Source organism: Botryllus schlosseri, chromosome 4, assembly GCF_051294905.1.
Source record: "Botryllus schlosseri isolate E-star chromosome 4, Bs_hap1, whole genome shotgun sequence".
Taxonomy (NCBI): Eukaryota; Metazoa; Chordata; class Ascidiacea; order Stolidobranchia; family Styelidae; genus Botryllus; species Botryllus schlosseri.
The window spans coordinates 5,003,844-5,027,444 of NC_137239.1; the positions used below are offsets into that span (position 1 = coordinate 5,003,844).

The following is a 23,601-nucleotide window of genomic DNA, read 5'->3' on the forward strand; positions in this document are numbered from 1 at the left end:
ATCATTTTTAGAGTACAGTGCCCCTTTAAATGTACTGTGACGTCGTAGTCGCAGTGTCAATAGAAAGTTAATTACTCGGTGCCTTCTATCTTGCCTTCATAATCGCAATAATTTCAACTTGATACGAGAGGAGGTTATCTCATCTACAGAAGGTGATTTCGGTAATCCATTACCTGTATCAAAGATGGCCAGAAAACGGCATACCACCGACTACTTCATCATTTTTACGACTTCACAAACATGTGAATGGCCAGCTGAACAACACGGGGAAGCGGTCTATCGTTGTTCATTGCAAGTAAGTCCAGGCAGTTAACGTGCGTGTCCCTATAATAAATTGTGCGATTGTGGTGATCGTTTACGTCACGAGATGAAAATTGTAGACATATTGCTTTCTGCTTTTTGGGTCAAAATTTTGATATAATTGTAGCATTAGGTCTATAATTGTAAAACTTGTTTACAAAGTCATTTTTTTGCCAATTGGATTTCGTTTTATCGTAGATATTTGTGCTGTAGGTAAACTTTTAGAGCTTGTAGCCTACTTTATAGGCTTACCGTTGTAGACGGCACAGTGTCTGCTTATTGAGAATTATAAATCGTCAGATGGAACAAATACGTTGACATGATGTTATGCTCAACGTACCTCAATATTCTAACCGAAGTAAGGCTACGTGAGCATTGATACTGATATCGAGAAACAAATGATAAAAAATTATGATGTAGACCACATCGTCAGAATGAAGAGAATCTCTGTGTCACCAACTACAGCTGCTGTTGGGTGCTTCGTGTTCATTCTTGACAAGCTATTTAGTAAGGACAGACACTTTTCAACCGAGAATGTAGGAAAGTATCCTTCGATGTACTATTTTTTAAATTTACAACATAATGCGTGATGGAACTACATGAATTCTTCATAGGACCAGATTTCGTCAAAATAAATTTGTACTAATGTATAGATTTGTCAGTATCCACGTCGAAAGAGTTCTTTCAGATCAAACTACTTCGTAGGGTCAGACAGTTTCAACCAAAAATGAAGTTAAGTAGTACGAGTCCAAAATTATGTGGGAAAATCCATAATTTGCATAAATAAATCCAACAAAATTTTGTTAAGGTCATAAATATAATGGTCGCAAATATTCGTGGCAGGCTATTAATTTTGCAACTGAGTGCAATCGATATTTGACATAGCCTACCACAAATATAGATAGAATATGTTTCAATCAGGGATATATAGAACTCCGGGATGGCTGACTCCGTCGATTGCGTCATCGCGGTCATACACAAGTAGGGTCATTTTCGCGCACTCACTGCAGATAGGATTGTTGACAGCGCTTTGTCTGTGCATGACTTGGAGATTCGGAATTGCCTTTCTAGTTTGTGATTGGTGGTAGATGATATCAATATATTAACGTTTATAAAGCTAGAGGGCTCATGTGATGTTCAGGTAGTTGATCATTTTAGCAGTATTGGTTATGTAGCTTCAGCTGCAGGTTATTATCGGCACCACCGGTATCGGTATGCCGGTACGATATATCGCTGGTATTCGGAATATCTCCGCGTATCGAGTATGTTTTGCTACATTGATAAGCGTCAGTGCATATCAGGATGTAGCAAAATGTTTAGAATTACATTTCAGGATGATTTTAGTATTGATTACGTTATGCTTTTAATGACTGATCTGATGCTATAGAATTGCATAATAAGCCCAAGTCCTAGGCTGTACAGTGTACAGTACAGTAACTGCCGCCAGTTTAGAGTGACTTCGTCTGTCAGGATTTTATGTAATAGGTTAATTGATAATTATAGTTTATCCATGCTACGTTCCTAATTGTAGAACATGATGGAGAATAAAGGAAAGGAAAGGAGTATCGAACGAGCCTAATGATTCTATACCGACCCGTGGTTTCCCAGAAAACGGTTATATAGTTTTTATAGGGTGAAAAGACCAAGAACTGCAGCCTCTAAGTACCAGTATGCAAGTTGCATTTCAATCAAACAGTCAGGATGAATTTTAGACTTTTACGTAAAATACAAACCCTTGGAGTATGGTAGTGGTTAAGTGGTACAATACAATACACAGTAGTTAGAAGTTTTCATAATTGTATAATAGGCTTACCATACGTCCTCTTTTAAGAGGATTTGTCCTCTTTTTTTACTTTTTTGAAAGTGTCCTCGGAGGACGCCCTTTTGTCCTCTTTTTTGAGATTTGTCCTCTTTTTTGAAAATTTAGGCAGATTTAGAGCAAATCGCGAGTGATATGCCGCATATTGGCACAGAAGTGAAGCTCCGGCGGGTATTTCGGAGTGAAAAACGGTGATTTTAGCTCTGAGCGAAAAGATGAGCTTTTTTTTTTAGTCATCCACCTGGCAATGTGGAGTAAAAAACGTTATTTTGATGACCTTTTTTTTTTTTTTTAGTCAACCGATCACAAAGTGGGAAAAATTAACCGGTTTTTCAGAATTTTGCTCCGGTTTTGCAAGTTGCAAATTTCTGAAAAAGTGTCTTTTTTTTTGATTTCCAAAATATGGTAAGCCTATTGTATAACAGTCCAGGCACCATTTAAATTCAATCTGTCTTTACAGATACCGATAGGCTACTAGTGATACATGAATAATTGAATATGTTTGTTAATGACTGGTAATCAAATGCCACTATACTGGAAAGATACCTCCGTTGCAGTGAACTGTAAAATATAGCCAAGTCATTTGCTGGCCACTGAAACTTTTGAAGATACAAGACAGAGACAGGACTATTCATCACATCAATCGACTTGATGTTGACCACTCCCTCATGATGGATAAGTTAACTCTATCGTCAGGATGTGACAATGGGGAAATGCTGTATAGGCCTATGTGGCGAAGGAAGATTGAACTCTTGAAACTGCATCACAGTTAAAAAGTTTTCGTCAAATCCTTGCGACACAGCCAGGACCTCTGCTCAGCATGCATGGGTAAGTTTGTCTGATTCTGGTGAGCTATATCAAATCAAGGATTGAAATCCATTTAAATATATTGTCGTGTGTGTGTGTTTGTGTTGAGCGAATCAACTGCTTATGGCTTGAGGTACTACGCTATGGAAAAGATCATCCTGCCATTTTATCAACTGTGCATTTTGTCGACATTGTACTCTATAGTTGGAATATTATGGCAGTTAAATCAGCGGTTGTCACTTCTCAACCGTTTTGATCTCGCACACCTTGCAACCTAAATTGCATATAGGACAAATGTATGAAACTAGAAGCTAAATATTGGAAACAACATTGAATACCTTTTGATATTATATGTGGTGCTGATGAAGTTTCTGCAAGGGTTCTGCCACCAACTTCAGTTTGACTGTTTGATTGCTTTTGAAAGAAATACCAGCAGCTCATCAGTTTTCTACCCCCTGTATTGCACTGCTATACTATACTATAGTAAAGATCATTCTGCCATTTTGTCAACTTTGCAGTGTGCATTTTGTCGACATTATAATTAATAGCTGGAATATTATGGCGGTTAAATCAGTGGTTGTCACTTCTCAACTTTTTTTATCTTGCACACCTTGCAACCTAAATTGCATATAGGACAAATGTATGCAACTAAAAACTAAATATTGGAAACAACATTTAATGCCTTTTGATATTATAGGTGGTGCTAATGAATTTCTGCAAGGGTTCTGCCACCAACGTCAGTTTGACTGTTTGATTGCTTTTGAAAGAAATACCAGCAGCTTATCAGTTTTCTAGCACAGCTCTATTCCACTGCTAAAGATCGCTAAATTGTACTGTCCAAATTTAAAGAACTTTTTTTAATAGTCTTATAGCTTTCACATATAACTGTTGCTGAAAGAGGTGTAGGATATTTCGTTCCGTACACTTGCATCATTGTGACGTACGTCAAGACCAAAGTAAACTATGAGCTCTGTATTACGACACCATGCAGAAAAATCCGATTCAATCTGAACTTTGATGTTTCATTCTCTAATGGACAAGCGTCCAGCTTCATGCATTTGTAATATTGAGATATAAAAATCTAACATATTTGGCGGTTTAGCACCACTGGGTTGAATCCCCAGATCAAGCTGTTCTTAAAGATTGGGTTTATGGTTGATTTGTATCTCTAAATTGTTAATTTTTGTTGCAGATTCATGAAACGAAATGCGACGTTCCATCCTGTACAGCACATCATCAGTGGATATGCTGCTATACAATACTTGCATTACCATCTTCAAATATTGGCTTCAATCTGGAAATTTGGGTCTTGTGTCTCAGCAGCGACGCTTTTAATATCTACTCAGTCCATTGAATCAGTTATCATGTCCGAAAATCTTCTGGAGAGAGCGAGAGATATGATATTCTTTTTCGCCTGCACCATCGTGATGCTTTGACGGCGGAGATGCTATACGACCGTAAGGTCACCTAGTCTGCACCCCGTTTTTTTTCTCCTGCATGCTATCCGTGGATGCTGAGCGCCTAGCAGGATAGCCGCGGATACCAGTTTTCGAGTCTTTGGTCTGATCCGGCCGGGAATCGAACCCACGACCTACCGATCGAGAAGCCGGGCGTATCACCAATACACATAGTTTCCAATACTTGCGAATTAGTATCGAACCCTTCAGAAGCTTGATTCGGGATGTACTGCTACTGCACAGCCAATGACGATAAAGCTCAGGAATGTCTATCGACGAAAAAGTGGAGAAAATTGGGCGTGTTGTAGTATTCAAAAGAGCCTTTATTTACAATTCAAAAAGTCTCAGCATCATATAGTTACTCTTTCCTGCTTGACTTATATTACTTCTCCCAAATACTTTTCAAAATTATCACCCGCACTGAAAAAGTTTGGAAAACAATGTCTTGAACGTTTAGAAAATACTGATTTTCTTCGTTATCCACCTTTCTATGTATTACCTGTCGGTAAATTCAGGTTAATTTGAAGTATACAACTGTATTCATGATTTACTGAATGAAATTGCTGATATTCAACGTTGTCTGAGTTTGCTTACCATAAAGGTTGAGGTATGGGAAGACCCATGTTTTCTAGAATGTCTTGCTTGCTCACCAGGAAGGCGGCGAAAGGTCAAGGAACCTGATTGTATAAACACCTACATCGCTAACTTGCGAAAAAAGTGAAGATTTCGAGGTAGATTGCAGGTTGATATATAGCCCTACTTATGTATAGGCCAAAAAGAAGTCAGCCATCCCGGAGTTCTATATATCCCTGGTTTCAATAAACGAATGCTGATTTGGTGTGACAGCATTCGTCAAAATATCCTCTATACTCTTTACTTTGAGTATAGTCTGAAAAATACTATTTCAATAGCTAGTTGACAAAATATCCATAGCCAACACCATACGCTATCTCATGTTGTATTGATACTCGTGATGCCGGGTCAACAGTTGACTGGTATTATCGATAGTTTATTCTGATTGCATGGAAATGACAAATAAACGAGGAACGTACAGGACTAATCTCAATATTAAAAAATATATTATATCATAATCTGGATTAAAATTAACATGGACTGCTGCAAGTCGTTGCTAATTCACACCACCCATTATATTCATGACAATATGTCCATGACCTTGGTAAAATTTCGGTATCGATATCGTAAATTGGCCAATATTCTTGTCATAACTCATATCTACGAGCGCCGAATCATTCCACTGAAACGACGTCAATAATATCGAACGTCATAAATCCGCCCGTATTGATGCAAAATCTAGAGTGAATATTAAAAGGATTAGACCAGTGGTTTCCAACCTTTTTGTCTTCATTCCCCCCGTCAGATTTATCTCGAGTCCGTAATCCCCACTACCCAAAACTGCTATATACCCTTTAGAACAGGGGCGGGCAGCTTCCAGACTCCGCCGGCCGGATATGGGGTACATGGCGGGCCAAAATAATTGAACCGATACTTTAATCGCAAATTTTATATCCTATATAAAAATCGTATTTAATGTAAACTTCAAATTTGAAGCATAGAGACCAGAGTCGTTATTTTATGAGTTTGTTAACGATATGTATTCTTAAGGAGTAGCCATAAGTTCTCTTTTAAGAGGATATGTCCTCTTTTTTCAAAGTGTCCTCGGAGGACGCCCAAATGACCCCTTTTTTGATAATTTGTCCCATTGTTTTAAAGTTTTGTTTAAATGTGTGTGGAAATTGGACTGAGATACAGGGAATTAGCACTCAAGTAATGGTTCGGAGGACCTTTCGCGAGCTGAGCCAGTATTTTATTTGTTAACCAACTTCAAATATGGAGTAAATTGACCAATTTCTCTCTAGCATTGAAAGTCTGTAAATTTTGAAGAAGTGTCCTCTTTTCAGAATCCCAAAATATGGTGACCCTATGTCTACTTTAATAGCTGTTGAGTTCAATAAGACATCTGTGGCCGATAAAAGTTGTCTACGCAACCTCTTTTAACTCTGGCTGCATGTCGGATGTATATAACATTTATATGCGCGTGAACGTTAGTTAAAAGGGAACGCAGCTTCGTCTTGTTAATGTTGAAGGTCGCATTTTTTCTCAAAAATTTCTATAGACCCGCTGGCCGCATTATCATGTAAGGAAACTGAAACTGTCTGCCGGCTGATCAAAATCTTGTCGCGGGCCGCATCCACCCCTCGGGCTGTATGTTGTCCGCCCCTGCTTTAAAATAAGGATACCATATTCTTAGTTCTCATAAAGAGGACACTATTCATCAATTCTTGAAGCTCCAAGAAAACTGGTGATTTTGAACATTTTTCGACGTATAGAAAAAGAGGACACATTCCCAAAAAATACGACATTTAGGCATACTCCGAGGACACTTTCAATTGAAATTATCGATAGGTCAACATAGATTCCAGCGCAGTTAGCTGTTACCGGCAATCGCGCATGTGTGTCCGTAAATATGTGGACTGTCCTGTACATAATGAACCAGTGGATTAGACCTTTATATGCACGTCATATTTTCAAAAGTCAAGCCATAACAAAGCCCGAAGTACCAAAACCATACCCGATGCCAACAATCCCGACCCAACACAGAGCGGTGATTCACATATGTAGCCTACGGACTCTGTGCCATATATCGCGTTCTAAACGCAACCGTAATATATCCATTGAATCTTCTCATCTCCTATTATTCACTTTAGTTCAGGTGCTGGCAGAACAGGCATATTCATTGGATTTGATTTGTTATCGGATAAGAGTAAAACTAGTGTGGACATTTACGACTCTGTGCTCGAAATGAATAAACAACGGGTGAACATAGTCCAGACTGTGGTAAGTACCTCAGGAGTACACCAATGTATCACCACTATAGCGATCGCGGTATTTTATGTACTTGACCGTACGGCACTTATATTCGAAAGACTTCAAGACATCACGAATGAACTATAACTCTATTGATCATTACATTTACCATCATGTCATATTCTGTTCCGAAAACTAAATTGGATATTGCTATAGGAGCAATATGAGATGCTTCATCAATTGTTGGTAGAGCATTATCATTTTGGAGAGACAGATATGGATCGAAGCAAGCTGTTTCACAAATACGGTTCTGAGTAAGTGCGAACGATATATTATCAATTGCAAAATTTAGGAACTAATTCCCTGGATAACAGACGATAAGTCAGTTGGAGTAGCCGATACTTCTGTACAATCACCTAAAGACAAATATTGGGGCTGAACTAACATTGGCTCTGTCAATCCATGGCAATATAGCTGAAGGCACAGTTGATCAAAACAACTTTCGATTTTGATCAGTATTTTCAAATAGCAACCAGTGATAAACATCGTAATATAATGTTAGGGATGTTGATCAATTACAGTTATTAAAATAATAATCTTTTGGGCACGTCGCTGTTTATGATCGACGTCAGCTCAACCTCGCTTCCATTTTCTTTCTCTATAGGCCAGATAGCATGAGACATATATATTCAGATCTCTCACAATAATGGTTCCCAACATTGCACAACGCATCACCCCTTATCAAGCTCGACACAAATTGTCTCCTCCCGTTCTCTGGATGTTCTAACATTACCGCACCCTATTATCCCCAATTGTACGCTTTGGTAGTTTCGCCCAATTGGTATATACAATCGACCACGTTAGGAACCGCTGTCCTACCCGGATACAAAGCGGAATTACTCTTCTCATATTCGATCTGATCTATAGTGATTTTTATTCTATTTTTACAATCGAGAGCATTGAAAATCTTTAAAATATGTTCGGCCCGAAAGGATAGAATTAAATATTCGTTTTACACAGGGTTATGAAGGAGTTCGATCTCCTCAAAGACTTAGAAGCTTCGAGTTTTACACTACAGGAGCATTGCCAGGGTAAATATTTGTAGGGTTACCGTATTTCAGGAATCTGAAAAGAGACTAATATTTCAAAATTTTCAAACTTACAATACCGGAGTTAAATCGAGAAAAATTGGTAAGTTTATCCAAAGTTTGTTGGTGCATGACTAAAAAAAAGTCGTCTTTCGTCTCGAAGGAAGCATTACTCAGGTAAATATTTGTATATCGTGGTGATGGGATAAACCCGAAACAATAACGCTCATAATATTTACGATCTGCTTGTGGTTAGGAGAGCGCGGAATTTATGAGTCAATTCTGCCCCATTACATATGACCTTCTGATAAATGTTCTTCACTGGATAAAGCTATACGGAATTCTTAAGTATGGAATGACGAGCAAACATTGTTGCAACAAATATTTGGATTTGAGGCAGGGCTTTGGAGCAGCCGTAAATTTGCATTGTTCCAGCTCCGGAGCAGGCATTATTACCACTGCTCCGGCTCCAACTCCGGCTCTGAAAACTATCGAATTTGTCTGTCTTTCAGGGGTGGGCAACCCACCGCCTGCGGGCCATATGTTGCCCGCGAGAAAGTTTTGAGTGGCCCGCGAGCTAATTTCCCCTTATATATTATTGAAATTCTGTTATACTATCGAAATTGATTTTCTCGGATTGTGAACTTACAAGGCCAACCAAAAAACCGCGACACTTGGGATGTTTATGACTAAAATATCAGTTCCGACCCATGCCCATAACAAATTGAACTATGCAGTATGCACATTGCACATTTACAAGTCACAGTCCGCGATAATCCGGGAATACTAGAGTATCAAGCAGACATCAAGAATGAATTTCCTAAACAGATGATTACAAATTGGAAATCGCGTATCATATCAGATAATTTTTTCCATCATAAAATATCATGGGGTCATGACATTGCATTGAGTAGCTCGCACCGCGACAATTTTTCATGAAGTGTAACGGCGTTTTAGGCTACTCTTCTGGCATTCCCTATTCACGCTCGAAAATCCTTACTGGAGTGAATGACGATCATACGCAGTAATGAATTCCAATTCGCATGCATAATTGCATATTCAATAACACTGTCCAATTTCGCGGCCCGATTTAAACAACTACCACGAAAGAACGAATATCTGCTCATCCGATTCATATCAACGATGACATGGAATTTCTCGGCTCGTGCTCGTCATATCGACTTGTGCAACGAAATCACGTTTTTATCCTCTCACACATTACGCATGATAGCCTACATAGTTATCATTATTTTGGAACCGTACAATTGGCCAACAAGGTTGTGATGATGATGAAATAGCGGGTATGCCCAATACCCACAATATTCACAGGGTTAACTAGCATACCGAGGTTCGGAACTCATGTATGAAAATTGAACATTGAATATATGAATGCTATGCTGTGAAATCCCCAGGAACATGGTTAGTCCGAAAAGGTAGCGCCAAAGGTAAAAAATTCTTAATTTCGCGAAGGCCTGCTGTTGAATTATGTGAACTCAGCAGATATGGTTGTTGCATATAGCTTCTATACTATATTATAGAATATAGTATCCTACGTATTACGTCGGAGCCCGAGCTACCTCTCAAATACCTAGCTCCAGCTCCGGATCCGGATGAATATTATGTAGGGCTCCAACTCCGGCTCCAGCTCCCGCAAAAATGCACGGCTCCTTGGGTCCGGCTCCGGGCTCCGGCTCCAAAGCCCTGATTTAAGGCAATGTTATTAGGGGATGTTCAGCTGTAGCCGACTTGTGTTGGCTACTAGAACAACGGTATTGTCATTATTTTCGCGGTGTTTCTTTGGATAATAATTATTTCTCATTACGCCCCATTGATAAATATTATAATAACACAAAGTTTCTTTTATAACACGGATGGAAACTAGAGAAGTATATTGCGCATACGTTTTAGGTCAAGCAAACATGTCCTTAGGCGAACCAACTGATGAAGGATGGGCCACGATCGACGTTACTGCCGTTGAGGTAAAGCTTTTTGGAATATTTATTTTCAATATATGTATTGTGATACTGAGCTGTTACACTGTAAAAAATAAAAACCTCGATTTACCGCGAAATGTTTGGAAGCACGGTAGCCAGACATTTCGTGGTAATCTAACATTACCGTTAGTCAATGCAAATTCAACTTACACTCGTCCGGTAATCTCACTTTACACGCCAGACTGTAATGTTACAGTCCCCTCCGGTATATCCAATCTACATGTTCTCCTGTACATTTGAGACCGAGACCGCCTACCTACCTACCTAAATCAGGATTACATACCAGCTTGTAAATTCACGTACATCCATACCTATCGCAAAGCAACCCGATGCTAAAATATCGCAAAATTTTCTTCACACTCCCAAAACGACATTGGAACAAACTGTATATTCATTCATGATATCACGATGAAGTGGTAATCGATGGAAAAGTATTGCTGCTGGAGGTCTAATTCATCTTTAGGAGACATGCAGTAACACGAGTGGTCGCAAGAAAAGGTGAATTAATTCCACCACCGGCCAAACTTCCAATTGTTTCTTTTCCTCGTCCTCAATCCTTCTGTGTAACTAGTATCTTGCAGTTCCACTAAAAAGAATTCATGAGTAAGTCGCTATATACAGCAAATTTCCTAACCTAGACATGACATTATAAAGACTATTAAGACAAATAGGCTAACAAAAATACACGGTAACATGTTTTGAAGTACCGGTACTGGTACATTGTGTAATGAAGGCTCCGCCTTGTACATGATATAGCAGAGATTCATGACTTACTTTATATAATGTATTGAAGCAAAAGGTTCCTCATTTGAGGTGACATGTGTGCCAAACAAATCCAGCAGTGGATGAAAACATCTCTATGCTATGGCCCGAAAATGACATAAACAAGCCAACAGTTTCAACTCCTTCGCGGCGGAGTATGTGTTGTCACAGGTCACTATATAGGTCGACTAATATCCCAAAATAGAACAGAATGCGGAGAATGAAATATTTCAATCATGAAATCAAAGTGGTGTGCACATTGCACAGTCGCAGATATTCACGGTAAGAAATACTATGTAGTACTGTACCTTTTACGATGCGTATCCCATTCAGCGTTCCTAGGAATCTTCCACGATCGTGTCCACTTTCTTCAAGCACAAGCTTCGCTCCACCCTTTGCTCCAATCTCAATAATGGCCAGACAACGATACGACACTCGAACGATTTCGAAATAAGTGGTATTCATCCGCTGACATGCCACCAATAATATTTGCTGGCCACGTTATAATGTTTGACTTAGGTTATTTCTCTTTCATACAGAAACATTTATCACAACATATAGTTCCTTTCTTTTCCATCTAATTTCGTATAAATTGATATTTATCCCAAGTGTTGTTCACTACTTACTGTACTTACTTAACGAGACGCTGCTTGTGATGTCACAGTTGTGCGTTGGCTGTTTACCACGAATCTCAGAAAACCAGTAACGCGTAACGGTAACCTATTGTAACCTAGTACAGGTCGCCTTGTCCGCCATTAGCAAATGGTCAACTGAGCATGCGGTGCTGATATTTCTAGTTTCCCGAACAATATTATACTTCCTAAACTGATTTTCTAACTTATCAGCCCTATCCGTAACAGCGAATGTAACCAGCGAGAACGGCCGTATAGCAATAGCCTTATAATATAAATAATGGCTATGGTGTAACCACATTAGCTACGATTGTCAGTTGTTTCTTGTACCCTACTATGTAGTATACTGAAATTGGTACTAGGGCCAACAATTTACGTACGACAGACCCCAGTTTCGCAAACGAAGTTGAATCAAGTCAAATCACCACGAGAATGATATATCAGTAACATTCATATCCACGTATATATTGGCTGCAGCGATTATGAAGCTAATCAATCTTCCCAATAGCCTGGTAAACTGCAGTTACGAGTAACTGTCAGTAATTTTGCGAAAAAATTCTGGTAACTTGACTTCACAGCTAAACTAAGGTAATATTACATATCAAAATGTCAAATTACAAGCTACGCACAGTTATTGGCTGCGACTGGTAATTCGTTGTAAAATTTACAGAGATTTCCCAGTAAATCTACCAGATTTTTTACAGTGTAGTTGGATGTTATTTGTAGAAAAATAATACTTAGCGCTACACAATACCATTATTTATGTGTTCTACATATTGATCATTTTCAGGGTCGTGTATACCTCCCATTCTTATGTGCCATACCAACGGTTATCAACCTTTTTGAACATGCGCATTCCTTGGCGATGGTCAAAAAAATCCACCCCTTCACTTATCGTCATGTCAGAAATAGCACGTAATCTATCATAGAGGTGTGCAACCTTTTTGCTAATCACGGCCACATTTCAATTACTTATGTAGCCTAAGGCTGCATTCCAGGGCGTAGCCGTAATGAACTAACTGGACGCAAAATACCCACGTTTAACTTTCCATATTCATTACCTGTGATCTCTGGACTATTCTAATTTTCACAACAACCTATTGTACACACCGAAGTGGTGAGTGGCAATGTTATGAATAGTTGGTGGGATAGCATATTGTCGCACATTGCGCGAAAATTCTTCAGATTCACGAACGGTAATTATTAGTAGCAATGTAACATACTACTATAAAACATGTATCCTTTCGCAGCCTATGTGATCAGATTCACCGGTAGAGTTGATGGAGGGAGGGCTTTCGAAAATTTAGGGAAAAAAGTCAAAATAAGGTCAAAATTGTAGTGTTAGGTCAAAATTTGTCAAAATTGTTTACAAATTCAAACATTTTTTGACCTCTGAATTTTGTTTGTGTCGTAGATTTTGCCCTGTCGGTGAACTTATCACTTGATATTTTACAGCTTGTAGCCTCCTTTATAGGCCTGCCGTTGTAAACGACCCATCGTCTGCTCATTGTGAATCATAAACGATCAAATGAAACAAACAGTTACATGGTTTATGGTCAACGTACCGCAATATTCTAACTGAAGCAAGACAGCTTGGACATTGCATGATTCTTCTATCAAGAAGCGCAAGCTGATAAATTGTGATACATACAACATTGTCAGAATGAAGCAAGACGGTGTGTCACCAGCAGTGTGCACACAACTTCAGTGTTGTCAGCAAAAAACCGCTGCTGTTTAACGTTCTTTCTCCATTCTTGGCAAGCTACTTAGTAGGGACAAACACGTTCTACCCGAGAACGTAGGAAAGTAAGCTATCTTTCGTTCGTTGTACTACAACAAATTTTAATTATTTCCACCATAATACGTAATGTAACTACTGGAATTCTTCATAGGGCCAGATTTCGTTAAGATACTAGTTTTTTCATGGGCTTCTTGGAGGTACAGAACTTCAATATACAATTGAATAGTATATTCATATTGAAATGAACCTGAATATTTTCGGCTGACACTCGTCAGGGATAATCGTCAGCAACTAGTAGAGAATTGGAAAGAACATGGTATATCAACAATCGTATCACAAAATATGACGTCGCCAGCATGAAAGAAGCCTACTATTCTTAGGTGGAACACGAACTCGTTTTGTTGACAGAGTTTTGGTTGGTGTATTTTGATAAAAGTCGACTCCAAGTCACACAAATGACGTCATATTTTGTGATACGATTGTTGATATACCATTCTCTTTCCAATTCTCTACTAGTTGCTGACGATTACCCCTGACGAGTGTCAGCCGAAAATATTCCGGTTCATTTCAATATGAATATACTATTCAATAGTTTTTTCATGTAAAAATTTGCTAGTTTTTGTGCCCAAAACGTTCTTTCAGGCCGATCTACTTTGTAAGGACAGACAGTTCCGACCAGAAATGAAGATAAGTAGTACAATTTTGACATTATGTTCGAAACCACCTAATTTGCATACGTAAGGTCAAAATTTGGTCAAATTTCAGTTTTTTTTAGGTCAAAATCTTCTGTTTTTCAGGTCAAAAAAATCGCCCTAGTTATTAGTCATTATGTTGAATGCTGTTATTTCTTGACCTATCCGCTACATCGAGATTGTCGATTGTATCGATAGTGGAAATATATTGAAATCGTCCAAAAGTACCATAACCAAATTTCCTTCGTGAGGAACACATGATTCCGATTCCGGCTTATATTAAGATGCGCGCTTCTATAGTAAAATCGAAAAATACAGTCGTGATAAATTTCGCGGAGTGCGAAGAAGATTTCAAGATCAAATAAAATCTCTCAGAAATTCGGGAGTGAATTCGTAATTTCAATTTGCATGTCGTCGGCCGCCAACACGCATTAATTAAATTAGGAGTCGACGGCGGCACAAATTTCCTTCTACGGCCACAGACTGCCCACCCCTGATCTAATAGTATACATGTGGTTTATCCTACGCCAAGTTTGAATCCGCATTCCAGTTGTTGAGTCTTTTACATTTGTGACAAATTTCCCCAAATTTGTTTGAAAATAACAGGAAACATTGACAACAGGACACCAATAATTTATTTAAACGTAGGTTACCCTGAGACTATAATGCTAATGCTGGTAGGTCCGTAACAGAACTTCGTCACCACCCCTAAACGTTGGTCTTAGCCCCCCCCCCATGTGTTGATGAACCAGACTTCTGTGGCCGTTTACTGGGTCAGCTTTTCCCGCCTAAACGCGCCATGAGCGAAAAATGTCCTATAATTCATGCTTCAATCGGTCAATATTATCGGAAATTGCAATATGTTGCTATCAATTTTTGTCCTGTCTCTGCTCACGTAATAAGATTTACAGGTAGAGCTGAGTGAGGTGTGTTTGAAAAGGTAGGACCCCTAAATATTATAACAAACATCTTCGGGCGTATACCCGTTGGCAGGAATGAAACAGCACTTCGTCAGGCCCTACAAAAAAAATCTCGGGTCTGGGGCTCCCATAGCAGGATAAACCTACTCCCAATCAATTTCTTCGCTTTTGCGACGAAATGAATTGTACTGCTCAGTGAGCCAGCGCGATGCGCGAAAATGTTGGAAAATTCATAAAAAAAAATCGGACAATAAGATCAGGAATTGTATGCAGCACCGTAACTGCCGCACCCCAAATCCCCAATTGGGGGGGGGGGCGAGCTCGAAGGGGGCCCAAAATTATTTCGTGAATTAGCATGAATCATGGAGTATTTTTGTAAAAAATGTATGCAACTTTTTCAAAATCAAGTAGCCGCTTATTTATATACCGACAAGATAGCGTGTTTCATTTCATACCGACAAGATAGCTTAATGGTTAAGCGTCCGGCTTCTTGATCGGTAGGTCGTGGGTTCGATTCCCGGCCGGGTCAGACCAAAGACCTGATTAGTAACACTGGTATCCATGGCTTCCCTGCTTGGCGCTCATGCATTACTAGGATAGCATGGAGGGCTGGTGCATGACTTAGAAAGCCGTAAAGGCTATATCTGCACTTCCTTGTCCAGTGGCATATGCACATCATGCACTCATGGTATGCATATGCGCAGATCGTGTGTATGTGTATCATGAGTCGGTGTATATCCGCAAAAACATCAAGGACAAAAATAAACTACGTCCTTCTCTTCGTCCTATATTACTCAGTATTGGGCCATTACCGCGCCACGACCCACCAAGACATACAATCAAGTTTTAGGCCATATAACATGCGACTCCAAGAAGTGTGCCAGAACGATCGGCAGCGAGAAAACCTTGGCCGAAAAGGTGTATGCCAGTATGCTGACCGAAGACTTCGTTATATATACAAAATACATATAGGTTTAATTGTCCATAGGCGCCTAAATGACTGGCGCCGAATGTTCCTGTCTTTGCAATCTGAACCTCAGAAGACAAATACCATCCCGCTGGTAAAAATTTTGCCAAGACAGTATTTTGTATTTATAACGAAGTTTTCGGTCAGCATTAGGGCAGTCCTTTTCGGCCAATGTTTTCTCGCTGCGGATTGTTTTGTCACCGTTCTTGGAGTCGCATATGCTATGTGGCCTACTTTATATGTCTTGGTGCGTCGTGGCGCGGTAATGGCCAACGCCAAAATGCCCATTTCTATGAATCTTGCGTATTTTTTCTTGGAGGAAAAGAACCCAAAAATTAAGAAAATAATACCCGAAATCGGGGCTGGCGCGAAAAGATTTTTGAACAATTTACATGAAGCTTCGAAAAATACTCCATAATTTATGCTAATTCACGAAATAATTTAGGGCCCGCTTCGAGCTCGCACATCCCGTGCGGCAGTTACGGGACTTGCTGGTAGTGGCTACAGAAAGCACGGCGTCGCTCTGTCCAGCCATGCTAATTGTGATCAGTTTTGGAATTGCTTGATTTGATTGATCAGATTTGGAATTGATTTAAGGTAGCTTAATTCAATGCAAAACCGGGCAAACTATATGGCATCCAAGTCAGTCTTAGGCAGTCCAGTTCGCCAGCTATTAACAACAGCTAGCCAGCGCATCGAGCTTTAGGCTACTGCCAGAGCAATTAAGTAATGAATACTCCGTAGAGCGCGACAGCTGGAGATTGAATCTGACAAGCTTTCTTGAATACGAAATAAGTTTCATCTTCAACAATCGTGTTTTCAGAATGGTTTTGAAAGACATGTTTAGTCACGATATATAGAGACTTTGAAAAATTCGCGCGCCCCTCCTGAGAGCTTACCGCGCCCTCAAGTGATATGGCATTAGGGCTGCTCTTAAGGAAATCATTCTTTCAAATCTGACTGACAACTGTCAAAATGAATATTTCACCTGAAAACCAAATTTCAACCCGAATAAGTAAGTTATCAGAAACGAACTCATTACATTCCTTAAAATTCTTTTAATAAATGTCACTGCATAACCCAGGGGTGAGCAATTATTTTCTCCCGACGGATCAAATGTGAAGTAGTAAATTCATGGGCTGGCCGAAACAAAAGTTCCTACTTTATTCTACGGAGTCCAGGTTTGTTAAAATATTGACAGCAGTAAATAAGTAGCCGTAATCATATTAGGCTACGTCCCCAGCAATTTGTGACTTTGTCAAAAAGGTTTGCTGTTTTGCTAGCTTCACTAGGAGTTAGGCCTACGTATCATCCGAATGTATGTATTGTATGGTTGCTCTTATAATTCCGCATTTAATTTTGTTCACAGAAATGTGTTCGGTGCGCTCTCCTAAAATGACTGGTTCGTGACAGACGTCAGTAAATATGTTAAGAGCTCAAAATCTTGTTGACATGGCGGCGTTCAGCTTGGCCTTTTATTTCTTTACATAACATCATTTGTGAGATGATGACAAGTTATCACGTGCAATGATTGCAATATTTTATGAAGGATTTCGAACGATATGATATAATGTTCAAAGCACAGACCTATTATATCCTAATGTAGCAATGCCATCACACATGAACTTGAATGTGTAAACAGCGACATGTACCTTCCATTGTAAATTGGAATGCTCAAACGACGTACCAAGGTTACATTACCATCGTGGTACATAAGCACACTTGATTTCGAAGTAAATTCCATGTCCCTTTTTAGTTTAAATAGGCCATAGTTTTTTTCGCGCTTCGAACATTTCGCGGGCCATTAGGAATCGTTTCGGGCCTCCTGTGTGATTATTCTATAATCCATTTTTCTGTTTCAAATGATCAATAGCTGGCCGAAATGGGTCAGTTGATCTCCGACTTGTTTCAAGTTAGTTAACTTCACACTGCATGGCGAGTTACGTCTAACGTGTGCACCGTCGGCTCGGCATAGCGGTGATATGAAAATGATGGCACTAAGATGTACATGAGCATTGCGAATCCGGAACATCTCAAAATAACAAGACATGTGCTTCAACAACTTATTCACACCGAGTAAATGCCAAGCACGCAATGATAATGAGTTTGCACATTTGGATATCTTATCTCGAACGGCCGTTCTGCTGATGTGAGCGCTGAACTATTGACCGATCTGACTGATTCACATGACCCTTGCTTGAAACATCGGAAAATATGTTATCGACTTTCGCCGGATCAGTAACACAGAAATCACAGATACACACAAATGTACCGCTTCGATGTTTGTGAAAGTAGTATTTTTATTCACAACACCTACATCACTTTTTGACAGGCTTATCAAGGAAACCTTTGTCTTATCGCATCCCGGGGACCATCAGTTATGACCGTAGAAAAGTTCTTGATAGCTCTGTGGGATAATCATGTTGAGGAAGTTATCATGCTCAACAATCCTCCACTGGAAGCGAAGGTATCTGAATCTACAGCGTCATCGGGTTGCTACCGGTTTTAATTGGTTGCCGCCGGTTGCAAGTATTTTACAGCGTAGCTTGACTGCGCGGCATTGACATACCTACGTACAAATGGGAGAGTTTTATTTCATTTTTTATTTAACGATATTTATGATAATATACGTCTCATAGATCTTTAGAGTCGTTTATTTAGTTAAGGCAACGCTGCGGATGGAGCAGTGGTTCCCAACCTTTTTGTTAACACGACCCCCTTTATGATAGTGAAAAATTTCGCACCCCCTCATTATCATATCACGAACTCCAACACGGATGCTAGCAACCCTATTCAATTGTTTGATGGCATGGAGGGGTATAACTGTTGATGAGGGAATTCAAAAATATGAAAATCGGTCGATATAAAGAAAAACTCGCGTGAATTGGACGAAAACGTTATTCAGTTGACCGCTTCCTCGCGGCCCCTTTCAGATGTTTTCAAGCCCCGAACGGGGGTGTGCCCGTCAGACTGGGAACCACTGGGCTAGATCAATGCTTCTATATGTCTGTAAATATGCATTACACCATTTCTCAGCGAGTAACGGGGAGTAATGCTTCAATCCCGCCCCGCATTTTTGGAACAGGCTATAGAGGTGGGAAATGTCGTAATTGTTCGTGAGTGCTCATCAAAATAAAATCTCTATTTCACACTATACTAGCCATTAGGGCAACAAGAAACGTTGATGCAATTTGCCCAGCCGTTTTATAACATCATAGCATTTACAGAGATCTACGCAGCACGTGATGCATGGTATTGGGGTAGAGATAAATTCTGCCTCCTATTTTTCATGTTGCCTAAAACATTTCTTAACCTACTCAGTTATCGAAAGGCCGTCACAAAAGATATATCATTAAATTTCCCTTTTCAGAGTGAGGGAGTCAACTTTTGCGAATATTGGCCGGAACAGCTCAACGCGACAGTAACCTGCAACAGCATATCGATAACACTTCAAAGTGAACACAAACTAGGAAATACGGTGGGAAGGACTTTTTTGCTGCACAGAAGGAATCGGCAAGATCGAGTAAGAAATTCACCTCGTTAGTAGGGCTGGGCAAAATCGAGTACCTAGCTGATTCGATTCTGAATCAAGCATAAACCTTCGAGTCGAGTCGAGTATTCGAGCATCACTCAAAAAGCGGCACAATGTTCAAAACAAGCGGAAATCACTCCCATTTCCACATTTTATATTAGTACAAAAGAAAATTTATGACAAACTGATGTGAAAATGACATTGTCACATGTGGTCACTTGCAATATTGTTCAGTTAGTTGTACACAGCCCATTCAAAATGTTGGATACACCTGCAAATAAAAATGGAGTTCACAATTAGTTAGTATAAACCGTTGCATTTAAGAAAGGCGAGATCTTCCACGTGCCTCCGTGTAAGGCTCGATCTTAATGCAGATGCTGTATTCTCAGCTGTTGAAAATACTCGTTCTGATTGAGTAGAAGTAGCTGGCACACTCAGAAATTCCAATGCTATGTTTACAATGTTTGGATACTTGGCTTTATTCTCTTTCCACTAGTTCAGAGGATTCTGATCCTGTGTGAGCCTTTTCACAGAAGTATTGCTCAAGCTCATCATGAATTAAATTAACATCAGTGTCGCTAGAGCTGTCACTTGACTCATTGGAATCATAACCTGCGTCAAGCAGGTTATTTATTGAAGAGCTTTGTCTTGAACCACTGTTTGTTGTGGGAGTAGCTTTGGTAATAACAGTAGCATTTTTCCTTGCCCCCTACATCATCCAGCAGTTCACATCAAAGCAAACTACGAAGTTTAACAGATTGTGTGGAGTGAATTCGTTTGACTTCATATCTTGGATCAAGTGCGGTCAATTTCCAAGTAATGTCACCGTCTACAGGCATTTCAAGAAATCGTACGGACATTTGCTCTCCCAGTTCTTTTGCAAAACTCTTTCATCGGTCCGCTAGCTTCTGATGCTGCATCCCAGACATGTTTCTTCAATGATGTAATATACGGTACGGATTTCCGAGTGATATTGAAACTTGCCTTTCGGCACCCAAGATCTCAGTGGCTTCAGCAAAAGGTTCCAATATGTCTGTAAGTTGCTTCATTATAATCCTGTCCAATTGTTTCAGCATGTATTTACTAGTTTGGGATTGTTGCTCATTCAATACAGCTATTACTGGCCACTGCATATCAAATAATCTCTGCAACATGTAGTACCTGCTGTTTTACCTGGTTGCCACTTCCATCACAAGCTTTCTGAACTCCATTTTCATCTCCTCGCACTTCTGCTTTAGTAATGATGTTGCTACCCCTGATCTTTTGAAACGGTGTTGCCACTCTAGGTTACCGGAAAAACACAAGATTCTGTCCTGAAAAAACACAAGATTATGTCCTGAAAAAACACTAGATTGGCGAAAAAAACACTAGATTAGTGAATTGCTGGAAAAATTCGCCCTTGCCAAGTAATCATGATGACCAAGGTACAAATCCACAGATAAGAAGTGTTCCACACATTAATTCGATACATATGCATGATATACTGCATGATTGTTCAATGAAAATTAATGAAACGAATTCAACAGCGCAAAAAAAAAATCAAATTTGTCGCTTTCGAATTGTGCGGCATCATAAAAATTATCTTTCGATTTGTACACCATCCATCAAACATAAGTATCTTTTGCGGGGCATCTTTCTCATTACCGCACATCTTCAACCAAACAATGGGGAGGTTTCCATATGCAGCATACTTCAATTCCACGAATGCAGTGGAATGTGGCAATGACAAGAGATTCGTCATGAGCTTCCCCAGTAAATGGAATTTTGATTCACTGAATCCATTGTGCACAGATTTAAATTTTTACAAAAATTCTGTTGGATGGCATTGACTGATAAACTGCAGCTCATTTTGCGATCTTGCCAAAGTTCAAGTTCATCAAATAATATCACAGAGGAAAATTGCACAGCTAGAGGAATGATTGATTTTACTATTCTTCTTCTTACTATTCTTCGGCCTGCTTACATTTTTCAATATTTATTGATGACGCGAGACTCGAATTGAACAATGCTTGATTAGCACTCCATCAATGCAGCTGGCGGGATGATCCGCAGGAATCCCCAAGGATCGTATCGCTGCAGCATGGATTATATTTTTATTGCAATTTTGTTCAATAAAACTGTCTGTCTGTCTCGGCAAATGAAAATCTTGCCCGAATCTGCAGACTGAGTTCAACAAGAAACGACAGAGCGAAATCGCTCTTCATTTTTTTCAGAGACTTTCGCTCATAAGTACGGATTCACAGCGCACCCTGTTACGTAATAATTGCGTGTTACTGCACCACCACATGGAATTGTTGAAAACAAACACAGCCAGAGACACCGAATCGCCTCATTAGCAATAAATTTAGCGTATAATTAAGTCGTCTAACGTTAGAATATTCATTATTCGCATGATTGCAGAAAAACACTGGATTAGCAAAATTTAGCGAAAAAAAAAAACACTAGAACACTAGGACGACCGAAAAAACACTAGATCTAGTGTTAAAACACTAGGAGTGGCACCACTGTTTTGAAATGATCTGCAAGTCTTTTAACGTCAACAAGGCACTGTTGAAATGAAGAGATTGCCAAAGCATGTGTGATACAATGTGGCATTGAGTGCGCTGAGCATTGAGCAACCTAGACTGCACCAACCACGCTTTCTTTGTAACATGTCTTTTGTTGACTTCATATTTGAGCTATTGTCCCTTACTGTACAAGTAACTGCTGAATACTGATAGCTTCACATTGACTTCTGCTAATATCTGTTCAACCCATCTTGAGATGTTCACGGCAGTGTGACGGTCGTCTAGCAATTTACAGCTCAGCAACCATGATTGCCGGGAAAACTATTCATCAATGAAATGTCCTGTAACAGCAAATACCGACGCTATATTGATACTGGTCCATGTATCAAATGTCAGTGCAAGATGTGTTACTGTGCAAAGTGAATGTTGCAGGTTACTTTTCGAGACAACAAATAGATCTTCTTGCGTTGTGCAAAAGTACGTCTTGATGGTATACTATACATAGGTTCTGGGCTTGGAATCAAATTTTGGAAATTTTCCCCCTCAATAACAGAGGATTACCTTAAATCACCCACAATAAATTTGACAATCTTTTTAATAATATGCTCTTGCCTAGAAGGGGTCATGGAAGAAAATTCCAATTTGAGCTGCGTCGGACTTCATGTTGACGTAGAAGGTCCAGCGTTGAGATTTCAACGTCCTTCGTACGATCTTCTGTTCATATCAATGGTAGGATGCTTGCTTTTTATGTGCGTCAGTAGGTTAGCGGTGCTATCGAGGAAAGATAGCTTTTCTTAGCAAAGTATACAAGCTACCTTCCGACCATCGCTTCCTTCGTCGACAGGCGAAACAAAGTATTGCCACGCCGCTGACTTCCTTCCTTTCGAGGCTTTGCTCATCGCTCTGCTAAACATGCTTGTGTAATTTTGCAACCGGTATAAATTACAGCCACGGCATACCAGGCTCACGCTCACAAAATCGGATTACCACGTTACCCATTATTGCGTCATATTGGTTACGGAGTAGTCAGAGACCGTGAATTAAGAAATGTCAGGGTGTATATTGTATAACCTCATCTTTACATGGATAATATATTGTATTATTACCATAGCGGAAAATTTCTGTGCTGATACTTGATATTGTTGCCTGACTAATGAAAAAATTCAACCGATAGAAAATAGAAATATTTTCAGTCGCAAAGGGCCTCACTTGCAAGTAGGCCTACTGGAAAAAAATCTTCTTTTACTACTCGACTCGAATCATTGAAATAAATAGCCTACTCGATTTAGATTCGAGTACTCGAATCATTGTGCCCAGCCCTACTCGTTAGTTAATTAATTTAACCGCAAATTTTACGTCCATGGTTATTAATCATGTCGCCAGCGCCCATTGTGGGTGATTTAGATTTTAAAGAGGTGGAAACATTCAGGGTGCGATATTGGGGCGCTGAGACGTTATGCGGGCGCAGACGGAAAAATGTCGTAACAATACATATATTAGTTTTCATAGGGATACAAAGTTATATAGATCTATATCTCATTCAGATCTCCTTGCAAA

The 23,601-nt window shown here is 39.6% G+C and overlaps 1 protein-coding gene and 1 long non-coding RNA gene across 2 annotated transcripts in view; one reads left to right on the plus strand and one right to left on the minus strand.

The window, feature by feature from the left end:
• LOC145437892 (receptor-type tyrosine-protein phosphatase epsilon-like) overlaps positions 1–23,601 on the plus strand; it is a 37,700-nt gene that overhangs the window by 7,480 nt on the left and 6,619 nt on the right. The window contains exons 4-10 of the mRNA XM_080315275.1: positions 150–295; positions 7,110–7,239; positions 7,426–7,523; positions 8,230–8,300; positions 10,206–10,276; positions 18,338–18,472; positions 19,376–19,528. Of these exons, the coding sequence (XP_080171401.1) occupies positions 150–295; positions 7,110–7,239; positions 7,426–7,523; positions 8,230–8,300; positions 10,206–10,276; positions 18,338–18,472; positions 19,376–19,528 (804 nt within the window). The remainder of the gene's footprint in view (positions 1–149; positions 296–7,109; positions 7,240–7,425; positions 7,524–8,229; positions 8,301–10,205; positions 10,277–18,337; positions 18,473–19,375; positions 19,529–23,601) is intronic.
• On the minus strand, positions 10,625–11,978 carry LOC145436883 (uncharacterized). Its single transcript, XR_013914464.1, has 2 exons — positions 11,362–11,978; positions 10,625–10,877 (listed from the first exon to the last, which is right to left on the minus strand). It is a non-coding gene; the product is annotated as an uncharacterized LOC145436883 (long non-coding RNA).